Source organism: Pseudochaenichthys georgianus, chromosome 15, assembly GCF_902827115.2.
Source record: "Pseudochaenichthys georgianus chromosome 15, fPseGeo1.2, whole genome shotgun sequence".
Classification (NCBI taxonomy): Eukaryota; Metazoa; Chordata; class Actinopteri; order Perciformes; family Channichthyidae; genus Pseudochaenichthys; species Pseudochaenichthys georgianus.
This window is the reverse complement of record NC_047517.1, coordinates 30,097,304-30,110,374: the sequence shown is the minus strand read 5'-3', so window position 1 is coordinate 30,110,374 and position 13,071 is coordinate 30,097,304. Positions and strand designations below refer to the sequence as shown.

Below are 13,071 nucleotides of genomic sequence, written 5' to 3'. Positions count from 1 at the left end.
TACATTACATTTGTAATATATCCTCACAGTTAAGAAGCTGAAACTGTGGGATATTTGTGTTTTACTATTATTTAAATAATTAATTAATTATGTAAGTAGTTGCAGATTCATGTTCTGTCAATCCACGAATCCACTTTTAAGGTCTAAAACTGTTGAGCTTTAATTCACAACACTTCTTTCCCAATCTATAAGCACCGAAAGGTCAGAAAAATATTAGTAATATTGCTGGTTTTGTTGCAGTATATATCTCAAATATATTAAGAGCATTCATACAGTATACAATGGCTTTTTCAGAAGAAAAGGAACTGTAGGTGAGTCTTTTTAATACATTACCTCAACCCTCAACAAGTCAGTCTTTGAACCAAAAGTGAAATGTCAAAAATAAGTAATAATTCGTTGCAAACTGTTTCATTTTCAAGCCTTTTTTTCAGCTTCTTTTGAAATGAAATGTGTTTCTTTCTCACAGAGCTGAATGTGATTGATGAGAAAGTCAATATTGGTCAAACCTGCAATTATAAATGTGTTAATAATCCACATAAATGAATTTTAATCAAAAGATTTCTCTAAATCAAAAATGTAGACACATGGATGTACTATGAATGTTGAAAGACACCGTACTGCATTAATTGTGGGTGTTGTTTTGATGTGTTTGTCACGAAAATAATATTAAAAACTAGAGTGTTTCATGGATCCAGCTGTGTTTCATTATGAAATAATACTATTGAGGCACTGCAAGGGCATTTCCGTTTTAGATTGATCCTCTGTTATATCAGGCAGCTCTCCTCGGTAGTTAACCACTGAAATCTGTTTTATGTAAGTTTAACGTTAAAGTGCATTTTGCAGAGTCAGGTCAGCTGATAAAACATGACTAATTACTTATTTTGGCACTGTCATTAAGCCGCTTCCCTTCATTAGATATCACAGTCTTACTCTGGAGGACATTCCGCATCATATCTCAATGGGTCCTAACCCCTGAAGCTGTGGTTGTGCCGGGAAAGCAGAGACAGTTTGGGCTGATATAACTTCCTGTGTGTTGGAGAGGTCTGTGGTCTGTGTGATCTGGTTGAGATGGAAGCGTTCTGTCTGGATCACAGCAGGCTATGGGTTTCCTGTCCTGTCCCGTCACTTTGCTACCCAGTGCACACTTCTGCTTACTCAGGCGATCTGTGGTTCATAATGGCCCTCTTGGTTGCAGTTTATCTTACAGAATACTAGCTTGATATTCAACTCCTGGCTGTATGACAATTTGAAGTTAATTATTATTTTGATAACATTTGTTAGTATTACAACTTTAGGAGCAATTACCATCTGGAGATACGATAGTTTTGACAAGTTATTATGTTCATGTTGGCTTTAGAAAAACAACCCTGCATTGTGCAATTTTATATAATAGATCGTATACCAAAACCAACCTCTGTATATTTAATCAGTTACAAGACTCGGTGTGATCACATTCCGTTTGGCAAACATGCTTCATGTTGAGTAAATGCACGGCTTTAAGATGATGGATGTGGAGAATTTGAGGAAAAGCAGAAATTGTTAATCATCATAATTCAGCTGACAGCCTTTTAATTTCACTAATGTTGCGGGTAAATGGTCTCGAGCTTTCCTCCCACAGAAAAAGCAGAACAAAGGGAGTGATTTTCCTGTCTTTTGTTTCCAGTCAGTTATTAAATGTATTGTCTGCACGTGTGTGGACATGTCTGGGTTTATGGCATATCATCATCCCTGTTCTCTTTGGCCTTTGTCTCTTCAACTCTTAGGTGGTGAAGCTCTTAAACACCAAGCGTTCACAGGCTGTGGGTATTCTGATGTCCAGCATCCATCTTGATATGAAGGACATCCAGAATGGTAAGTGTTATCATCAAGTCCTCAATATGTATCAATACATCTCAACTTATCTTCCTTAAACCCTTTGAGTTCAAGAAAACAATTGGAAACAGTGTAATGCGTCTGCGCACTACAGAACGTAGATGTTATATAACTTAACCTTTTGATATATCAATTAAAAAAACTAGAGTGACAAAGTGCTTGACATACATCAAACTGAGCGTGAAACAATTAAAAAGGGCACTTAAAAAAAAAACCCTGTAAAGACTGAGCACTGACATCAAAACATCCATAAACCAAAAACATATTTGAAACACCCTTTGTTTACAACATTGAAATGATGGCCAGGTTTTTCTTGTTGTTTATTGGCGCGCCTCAATCTGCTAAAGACATCTTGTTCTGAGTCTGCTGGATAGTGAGTAACAATGAGTATATGCTGAGGTCATTGCCGAAGATTACACTTCCCCATAATCACAAGTCATAATGTTGCAAGGCATCTGAAATGTTTTTCCTTTGTTGCTCTCCCCCATCTGTTTTTCTTTGCTCTCATTTTGCATAATCTCTCCCCATCTAACATCCACATGGTGTTTCTGCGCGGCTCTCTGTCTTTCTTTGATGAGTTGACACCGTCTTGTCTAAGCGGCTTTGTTAAAGTGAAGTCATTCAGGAGATGTTGATGGGAACAGACTGTTTTCCTGTTTTAGTTACTCTCTGATTGCTCTCCAGTCTTCGCTCATCCATGTGTCTAAACACTCTTTCTCATCTCCCCGTCCTTTTCACTTCCCCTACAATAGAGGCGTTATTACAGCTTCAAATCTGTGTCTCAATGGCAGCTTGGTATATTACATTAAAATAAATGTGTACCACAGAAAACGGGTATATTGTACACTTCTATCCATTACCAGTTCATTAAGAAGTACAGTATCTTCAAAGTGTTTTGGGGATTTTCATTCTTCAGGATCTCTCAGACTTTGGTGCATCCATCTCAGGACAGAGTGGGAGGGCAAGTGAGGGCCACTCTCATCAGCACTGTCATTCGTCTCCTTTGTTAGGACAGTTTTAACCAAAGTGCATAATTAGCACTGATTGGAAACTTCGGTTCATCATGGAGAGTAAGAGCTGAGTGGCGATATCCCAATAGTTTGTTGGTGACGTACTTCTTGATATGTCTTGTTATTCCCAAAACAATGCCTTGAACAAACAAAATATGTTTTAGTATGTACTTTTTCATGCATTTAATTGTGCATACTTATTATTTCACCATACTGTAGAACAAACCCCAACAGATACAGTATTAGCAATGCTTTGTTTTCCCATTCCTGAGATGATCTCATGTCCCCTTGTGCTGTTAGTGAATCATGTTTTATTCCCTCTTAATTCTGTGACGACTAGCATCTTTGACTCGAAAAACAACTTTGGGATCAATGATTTAGATCGTGTCTCTTAAGTAAGTGGTGAAAACATTTCCAGTGTCCTCACTGCTCTTGTTTGTTGTGAGTCCTGGCTGACACTTTGCGTGTTTCACAAGACACATCCGAGCAATGTCTGCTTGCTGTGAGGCTTTGAAACGCCAGTCACAGTATTATTTTTGTTGTTTTCCGGACCCACGCTGGGGTTGAATGTGGTGGTCGGGGTAGACCCAGGGAGATGGGTCTGGCTTTCGGTAATACAGCTTTCTCCTACGTCTTTTTAAAAAAGCTGACTCAAATCAAACCAGCCAGTCACACTTTGTTTCAGATATTAATAAAAACCAAATGGTTACAAAAGAAGAATGCGATAAATGGGAAAGTCAGAAAGCAAGAAGGTATTTCTGTGGCGACGAGGTGAGAGTGTGTGGAAGTTAGAGTGGCACAAGAGTGAAGATATTAGAAAGGCTGCAGGATTAGATAAGGAGAGATAAAGCAATATCAAAGCTGAAAACATGAGACAGAACTGAGTCAGTACAGCAGTCACTCGAAGCCTTTTTCCAAATGCATGTCCTGTCTCTAATTTAGGTTTATAATGCTCTCTTTTTTTCTTTTTAAGTCTGTGAAAAGCTTATAAAGCGTGATGTGATGCGAAGTGAACATTGTGCATCGAGTCCATTACTCCCAGGTTCCTTTATCCCTTCTGACACTAGCTTTTCCCCCCGTACTTCAACAGCAAATCAGCAGATCAAAACAATGTGAGTAATTTGGACACCCACGTCACGGTGAAATACGTATATAGGTGTCGAGTGCTTCACTGGGTGATTGTGCGTACAGCAACACCTCAGCCTCAACACGGCAGGCCCCCGGGCTCTGTTTGTCTTTAAACATTTACTTTCAAAGGATTAATGCTCACGGGCGCCAGGTCCTCGCGCCGAGACAAAAAGGCGACACAAGGAATTCAAACACAGGAGTTCAAACACAGATCTTTGTACCTTTGACAGATTTCTAAGACCTCTGTATTTATGTTTGAGTTTGTGGCCCCTTCCTTGCTGTATTGATAGGAGGTGATATCTATGTAACTCACAGCACACGGCACATGACGCTTTATTTAGGGTTGCAAGTAGAATTTTGCCCTTGTTTCATGCCACCTTAACCTCTGAAAAGTTGTTCTGCCAATGTTTGAGATTGTTGTTACATCCAAGGAAAATATAGTTATCTAGAGATTATAAAAGTGGAGGCCTGTTAGTGTTAACATTAACCATGTCATCCTCTCCTTCCGTACACAGCCGTCCTAAATATGGACAACACTGTGGTTGATCTGGAGACTCTGCAAGCCCTTTATGAAAATGTAAGTACAACAATCTGAGCTACTTGGAATATAGAGCTGTGTCTTTGTGGTTTCAGCATTCATAAACATTTCTCTTTTACTTTTTTGACTTTGAATGGAGGATGATAATGCTCATGTGGACAGTGGTTTCAGTAAAGTCAATAGACTCGTGAAAAGACAATATCCCAAACTGGAATACATTTCTGCGCTTTCCTGCCAATGCAGACCCATATAAATACACAGTGTTGAGCAACAAACCCAGTATAATTATACAAACTAACACCACTGACAGCTCAGGCTAATCTTGACTGCAGTATTTGGTGTGGGAAAACCCTACAGTCTCTTTTGTTTCTCCTCTGTGGTTTGCAGTAGAAATATTATTATGGAACAGTTTGCTTGTGACAAATACAGTGATTTATGGTTACACATTTCATGCCATATATGAATAACAGGCAATCGTTTTTATTATAGAGTGAAACCTAAGAAGACTCAACATGCTGTGATATCAACAAAAAGGCAAAACAATCATTCATCAGCTATTAGTGTTGTTTTATTTGGCACTTTCCTGAGAATAAGCCACAAAACACCAACAGCTATCCATCAAAAGATACCTCTCCAAGATGATTAGATCCTGAACTTTTAACATACTTAGTGTAGGTTAGAAAAAAACATGCCTTTTAATTTATGTGTTTATAATTTCAAGCAATGTTATTTTTACTCAGTGAGTCAGAGATGTCACTTTAATGAACGTATTTCATTGTGGAGTTCTTATTCCATGTTCCACTTGAAAGGGTGAACTAAAGGAAGTGTGCATTAGATACTAAAACAAACAGGCAACCCACAAACCGAACTGGTATGTGTGCTGTTTGGCGACACAGTCAGTCTTGTGTAGGTCTGTCTGCCGGCCTGGAAGGCGACCAACGCTTTCACATAGTAAACATGTTTTGTCTTCACACTGGCTCTGATTGACTTCATTTTTGTAACGCACCAGTGCAAAGGAAATGATAGTTGAGAAACTCCAGCTGTTGTCTCACACAACTCTTCTTGAAAGTGCAGGTTTGTTTTTTAAAATGAAAAAAGAAAGAGACTACACTGAGCCTTGCCAAGTGAAATGACCACATTTTATCCTACGATATTAGCATAAAGGGAATTACAGAGCTGTCATCACTTCTCCAATGTGTCTCCATTTCGACCATGAAGGGCTCCTTGTACACAGTAAATACATATTCATCACCCCTCACTGATAGGAAATATCCCCCCGCCCAGTGAAACGGGTCAGGACCCGTTCTAAGTCAGGTCAGTAAATAATGGAACATGAAAACGACATGTTTTCCATATTTCAGCTGTAATACAGTTTAAAGATGCTGTGAAATTCCTGTGAATTGCTTTTTGGCACAACTACACAGGGAGGCCTGGACCTTTGGCTGCCAGAGGCATATTAATAATGTTGATCATGGGACTGAGACTACGGCTCGAGACAAGCTGTAGTTATGAACCAATGTGTCATAACTGAGGATCAAAAGTCTTCTAACCTCTCCACTCACCCCAAGACTTCAAGCCCTCTCCCTCTCTCTGCTTCTCCCCCTTATGGCCTAAGGCTATGTTATTGAGTTGAGGAGCCAAATTGTTTCTCTTTTGTATTGCGAGACTCCATCCTGTCTGTGGGTCTCCAGCCCCCTAAACCACAGTTGGCAGCACAGTCAGCCTGTCTTGAGGAATGCGAGGGGCTTCTAATGGTTACACCCTCACTCACTGTGCAAGGAGCGAGATCACACACTGTTCTCCCTCACTCTCTTTTACTCTCTCACACACACAAACATACTTGCAAACAAACACTTTGACCCACACAAATATGTGCATACTGTACTGTATGCACACAGGGACAGAAACACACACAGGGACAGAAACACACACAGGGACAGAGTCACTCAGTCTATGAGCTGCGGATTACAGCCACTCCTGTTCTTTGAACATGAAGCCACCGCCATTAAAGGGGTCACAGTGATAGTGGGACACCACTCCCTCCCTTCCAATATCACAAGCTATAATCTGGGTCCAGACTGGCTGTCTGAAGTTCAGACTCTCTCTCAGCTGACGGTAGCTAAATGTCATGGAGGTCAGTTAAAGTCCTCCTACAAACTTTTATACTACAAGTAATTGCCTCAGGTTTTTTTACGACAAGGCATTGTGATGTCACAATATAGGCCTCACAGTGTCTTACAGTATATATGTATATATGTTGATATATTTGTATAACATGATTACATTTGTCATTTGAACACTGTTCTTTGGCAGCTCAGTCTGTTGAAAATGAGTGACATAAATCGTGATTTAAGCCCAGGCTGGCTCTATTTAGTCCTGTACTAGAAACCTGGCTAATGAATACCACTCAGCTACCACTAGATTTCTGGCATCACAAATATCATCCTACCTTCCTTTGCATTTGATATTCCACATGGGACTGTATTTCTCTCATGCTAACAACCACTGCAACATGCCATAGCAATTCAAAGATCACACGCTAATGCCTACTTGTCCCCAATTACGCCAAACACTGCTGGGCTCCACTGCTGCCCTTTGAAAAGGATCTGCTTTGTATTAAATATATTTACACTTGAAAACATCTCAAGAGAAGGCGAAGGAGAGTTTGCCCTCGTCGACAGAAGGCAGCGGTGTGTAGAATACTAATCGGGCCCTCCGTGCGTTTGATGCTGGTGTTTGATGTTTTCCAAGGATCCATGAAAAGGCCAAACCATAGAGAGAACGATGGAGAGAAACAGAGGGAGAGACCAGACTGCTGACACTCAGACTTCAGGGGTCTATGGAGGGACAGAAAGAGTTTACATTCTCTTCCTGGGGATGGTTTTATTGTTTTGCCCGTTTGCGTCAGACACATTTCAATCTATTGTCTTTGTCTCTTGTGAGCCGAAGGAGGCATTTCTGGCCTGCTTTTTTATACCACCTTATATACAACGTTGGTCCTGAGCCTGACAGCAGGGTAATAGTTGGGAATGCATTCTGGCTGAAGTAAACCCTTTAGCATTTATGAAACCTATACTGTATAGATGGCCATTGAGTGGAGTTTAAGGTTAACCAGCTACATTCTTAACACTTGAGGTAAAGATTGTCTCCATTATGAAATAGAGAGCTAAGCCTACAAAACAATACATTCTTATAATTTGTCTTTTTTATTTCATCCTGTTCTTAAATCTACATTTTCATTTGACAGAGAGCTCAAAAGGATGAGTTGGATGGCATTAAAAAGCATATTAAATCATCACAAGACAAGGAGGATGCCAAGCCACTGGACAAGCCTGAACAGTAAGAGCCAGACTTTCCTTCAACCAAGTTCATTACATGAGAGCTGTGTCATTAAACAGATGTGTTAAAGTGACTGATCTTGTGCCTTCATCAGGTTTCTATTCCAGTTATCCCAAATCCCCAACTTCTCTGAACGAGTGTTCTGCATCCTGTTTCAGTCAACTTTCCATGAGTGTATCACCTCAATCCTCCGCAAAGTAGAAATCCTTCAGAGAGTTTGCAAGGTGAGCCGCTGGCCCTCTTTTTCTTTCATTTACTTTTCCATCACTCAATTTAACCTTCATCTCCTTCGTTTGTTCGTGTGTGTGTGTACCAGACTATCCAGGATGGTAAGTGTGTATTGCAGGTGCTTGGCCTGGTGCTGGCTTTTGGCAACTTCATGAACGGAGGTAATCGGTCTCGAGGGCAGGCCGACGGCTTCACCTTGGACATTCTGCCAAAACTGAAGGACGTTAAGAGCAGTGTGAGTCTTTGTGTTACAGGAGCAAAAGCAAACATCACTCACTCTTAAGAGTAGACACTTAATGAAGTGTTATTCACAAGAAAACGGGAGACTGGATTGCATGGTAAAAATGTTTAAATATGTAAAGGGTATGAGTTCCCACAGAAACCGCTTTATTTATAATTCACATTGTTCTCGAAAAATGTGTGCAAATGGTGACTCCAAATGTTAATGACGTATGGTCGAGCCAAGAACTTAAAGTCCAGGAGTTCAAAGGGACCTTCATTGCTGCTCCACATAAGGACCATTGGCGTGCGGTGCAGATGTAGAGGAGAGGCCTTTCTGTTTACTCTTCTTATTTAATATTACAACAGTCTCAGCGTGTCCTTGGCACTGCCATATAAGGACACAGTGGTTTGTGTTTTTGTGGTGGTGGACGGGTAAGGTATCCATAAAGAACATCAAACTTTCCACCAACTCTAAGTTATGACAGCCAGCCCAGCAGTTATGTTTTGTTGTAGTGCTTCTTCCAATGCCATGATTTATCCCCGACTTCTATAACCGCTGTCTCTATTCTTGTTTGCCACGCACAGATTAAAACGTCCTGCTCCGAAATGATTAAATTAATAAATAAAGGGGTTTATTTATTTGGACCTTTTTTTCTCTCTTTCAGGATAACTCCCAGAGTCTTTTGTCCTACATTGTTGCTTACTATCTAAGGCACTTTGATGAGGTATGTTTTGGTTTCTGTTTATTTGAATCACTTTTCTGTTTTAGTCTGATTTGCTTAGAAATCCTTCCAGAGCTCTCTTTTCATCTCCTCTCTTGCCAGAGGATACTATGGCTTATCCTCTATCAAATTATTTATTTTCGCTTTCCTTTTTTACGGCAGAAACAAATAACTCCCTTTCTCCTTGGCTCTCTCTTATTATTCTCTTTCTGTCTTTCACTCTTCATCTCTCGCTCTGTTTTCGTCTGGGTTCATTCAAACTTGCAGTCTGCTCATTGGCACAGCATCCAAAGGAGCGCTAGTGTAAATAATTAGGTTCTCCAGATGAGATGAACTCAGTGGAGTGCTGTTGCCAAAATCAACCTGCATGACATGGCTGTATTAATAATGTAACTCTGATAATGAGAATTGCAGTGCTCTTTCTGCACCAAGCGCATTGGTCATTATCGGCTGTAGTTCAGCCATATCTTCTCTGTGATGTTTGGACGGCTGATAAAAACATGTAGAGCTCTGAAGACATTTACTTCAATCTAGCCTCTTCTGTATGGTATATACTAGAGGGGCCCTCTCCCATTTGAGAAAGATTGACTTTGACACTGGCGTGTTTTTTTTGTTTGCATGCGTGTTTTGTGCTTCACCAGGATGCTGGTAGAGAGACGTGTGTCTACTCTCTGCCCGAGCCCCAGGACCTTTTCCAGGCCTCCCAGATGAAGTTTGAGGACTTTCAAAGAGATCTGCGCAAGCTAAAGAAAGACCTCAATGGTATTGTCGTCAATTCTTTGTTCCACATTTCTCCCCTCTGTTTAAGCACATCGAAAACACAAGTTCACCAGATAGTAAACTTGTCCAGGCCGTATCCTGCAAATGATGTCAGGTGTCATATCATGTTTAAGATACCATCTCATGCAAATGTATTGAGCAATCGTGTATGTATTAATCCATGCACACGTCTTCTAGCACAATGGAAAATAATGTTCCAAACCTGACCAGCTATGGTCATGTGCTGATCGTAGAGGCGGGTCAACAGAGAGATAGCATCTGTTTGTCCTACTGACGAGCTAACCAGAAGCAGATGTGACTTCAGATGTAGAATCCTGTTGGACCTGGTGTGCCTCACTGTCCTCATGAAATAATAGAGGATCAAAATATAGAGGGGGCAAGGTCAGGGAGACTTCCACTACCTGTGTACACCAATGGTTCACCGTCTTTCACTGAACCAGAGGAGGCTCTCCTGGAGCTCTATATCAACTCACCCGGCACGCCGAAAACCTCCAAACACAACAATCAGAATGTTTTTCATAGAACTACTATACTCCTACATGTCTGTGTGCATGCTGCGCACCGTTGCCAAGGGACCCTTAAATATAATTTATGGATGCACTGATTGTTTTAAAGGCTGACTCTTTGACACACTTGTTCAATTAGTTTGTGAACATATAGTGGCTATTCCATTACATAACTTTCCCTGACTTTACACTATATACTAACAGCTTTTTTAATGTCAGGACTATCTCATTATTAGTAGATAAACCTCTATATCATCAACCTTTTTGCGACAGTAACCCAACAACCTTCATAAAATAACTTTATGAAGGTTTGAGAGTACATCTCCATTGAAATATGACTTATCCATCAATGAAGTGAAAATGTAATAAAACACATGATCATGAAGAGTATCACTTTTACATTTTTGTAATAAACGGAAAGAAAATAATGTTGCTATGCATAAAGAGTTAACATATAAACGAAGAATGAACAAGTAATGTAATGGCATATCAAGACGTCAGGACAAATGTGTGGAAAGTGGATTATGCTTGACATGCAAAATGATTGGTTGAGTGAAGAGTCCTAATGAACGAGGCAGTGGGGAAATGCTCCCTTTCATTACTCTGTCTCCAGTCGCTCAGCACTCAGAACACTTTCCGAGGGCTGAAGTGCCTACAGGTGGTAAAGAACGACTGTGTACTTGGAATGCGTATGTGTGCACTCGTGAGACTATGTACATGTGTATGTGTGCTTGCAGCTCTATAGACAATTCCCCATACCTGGTCTGTTCTCTATCATGTTTTATGTGTCTTCGCTGGTAAATCTATCAGGTGCCTGATCCGTGTTGCCAAATATTGTTTTTCCTCTCCCTTAATGAGTCTTTAGGCTGTTCATTATTTGCCATTCATAAAGATGGAGATGCTGGCAGGGGACTTGTTTTTGCTCTGACCCCAGTCGCAGTGGCACATGTTGTCCGAACATAAATACATCATCACATGCTGTACCTGCAGACCTCGTCATTACCTCGCAGAGCCAGTGAGTGCTCCGACAGACACGGAATGCAATGACAGTTCCCAGAGGGGGGCTCCGATAGTAGGCGGTGCAGAAATGGCCTTGGCGGGCCCGAAGGCCATCAGTTAGCCCCACAGTGGAGAGTTTGCAGTGTACCTTTTAGGTTGAGGCACCATATGCTTTATGAATCACCAACTGCCCAGTCCCAACCTCCCTATTCCCTCAAGCGCCTCATGGCCTCTCCACCTCTAAGGTACTTGAGCGGAGTTTGTGTGTCCGTTATGTTTGCAGATAGAGCGTGACGATAAGTTCCTCCCGAGATCAGAGCGCAGGCCTTCCTGGTTCCTGGGGGTGCCTTTCAGTCATTACGGGTCGTTATGTCTTTCCCGACACCTAGTCAGCAGAAACTCAGCAGAGATTTATCAAAGCAGGCTCGGAAGTTCACTGTAGAGTTTATAATTACAACACTGGATAATATATTATTGCTCTGAATGACTTTTCCCCCTCTCACCATGATCATCTCCTGTTTTTTCAGCCTGCTCAACTGAGACGGAGAAAGTCTGCAAGTTTTCCTCTGAAGAGAACCTTCAACCCTTTAAGGACAATATGGAGGAATTTATTTGCCAAGGTGAGTCTGTCCAAATCAATCGAATCTAATAATTGATAAGTCGTTCACCACTCTCATTAAGATGCAAGACGTGTCTGTTTGACCAATACTGACACAGTACAGTATATCTTATTGCTTTATGAGAGAGCCTTAATTGTGGTCCAGAAACTGTTGCGGATTAAACCTCTGAAGTTGGCCGAATGTCTTCGAGATCTTCACAACACTATGTTAACACTTATTTCACTTTCAAAAAATCAACACAGTCAAAAGAGTTCCAATAGAATAGAGTTTACTGAAGAGACTGCCTTTACATTACATGTCACTTGTTAGATGCTTTTATCCAAAGCGACTTACATACTCAATACTGTGGACAATCTCCACTGGAGCAATTTGGGGTGAAGTGTCTTTCCCAGGGACACAAAGACATGCTGACAGCAGTGGGGTTTGAACCTGTGACCCCCTGATTCGAACACCAACGCACAACCCACTGCACCACACGCCTACTCCTTTACAATGTTCTTTTTATACACATATCTTATCAGTTGTTTTCAATGTGTGTGTGTGTGGGTGTGTGTGTGTGTGTGTGTGTGTGTGTGTGTGTGTGTGTGTGTGTGTGTGTGTGTGTGTGTGTGTGTGTGTGTGTGTGTGTGTGTGTAGCCTACTTCTCTTTCATCCCAGCAATACTCTAATTAGTGGAGTATCGGCTGATCACAGGTACTAGGGAGTCTCAGGCTCTCCTTTCTGACCTTGATGCTCTCCATTTTGATCTTTGATTTTCTCCATTACACAAGACACCATTATCTCTTCTACCATGCTGAATTCCTCTCCTCAATCATATTTGTTCGACATCTCAACCCAGGTCAGTCTCAGCCGAGGCCATTTTTAATGGTGTCTCATCCATGCTTGCCCTTAGCTACCAACTCCCTCTCTCAATCTAATCTCCACCTCTTAGCATTGCACCATTATTTTCTCCGTTTCTGTCTTTGAACTCAAGGATCCAATCAGCAGGACATTCCACAGATAACAAGTTATTGTATGTGTTTTTGAGCATGTATGTTTTCAATGGTTAGGGTTGTTATTTAATCTGTCCCATACATATAACAAATATCCCACAAAACTATCAAAGAT

General features: G+C 41.0%; 1 protein-coding gene across 1 annotated transcript in view; it reads left to right on the top strand.

Moving 5' to 3' along the window:
- fmn2a (formin 2a) overlaps positions 1-13,071 on the top strand; it is a 36,879-nt gene that overhangs the window by 14,145 nt on the left and 9,663 nt on the right. Inside the window, 8 exon segments of the mRNA XM_034100078.2 lie at positions 1,764-1,851; positions 4,526-4,587; positions 7,796-7,887; positions 7,982-8,111; positions 8,204-8,350; positions 9,003-9,062; positions 9,701-9,821; positions 11,872-11,972. Of these exon segments, the coding sequence (XP_033955969.2) occupies positions 1,764-1,851; positions 4,526-4,587; positions 7,796-7,887; positions 7,982-8,111; positions 8,204-8,350; positions 9,003-9,062; positions 9,701-9,821; positions 11,872-11,972 (801 nt within the window).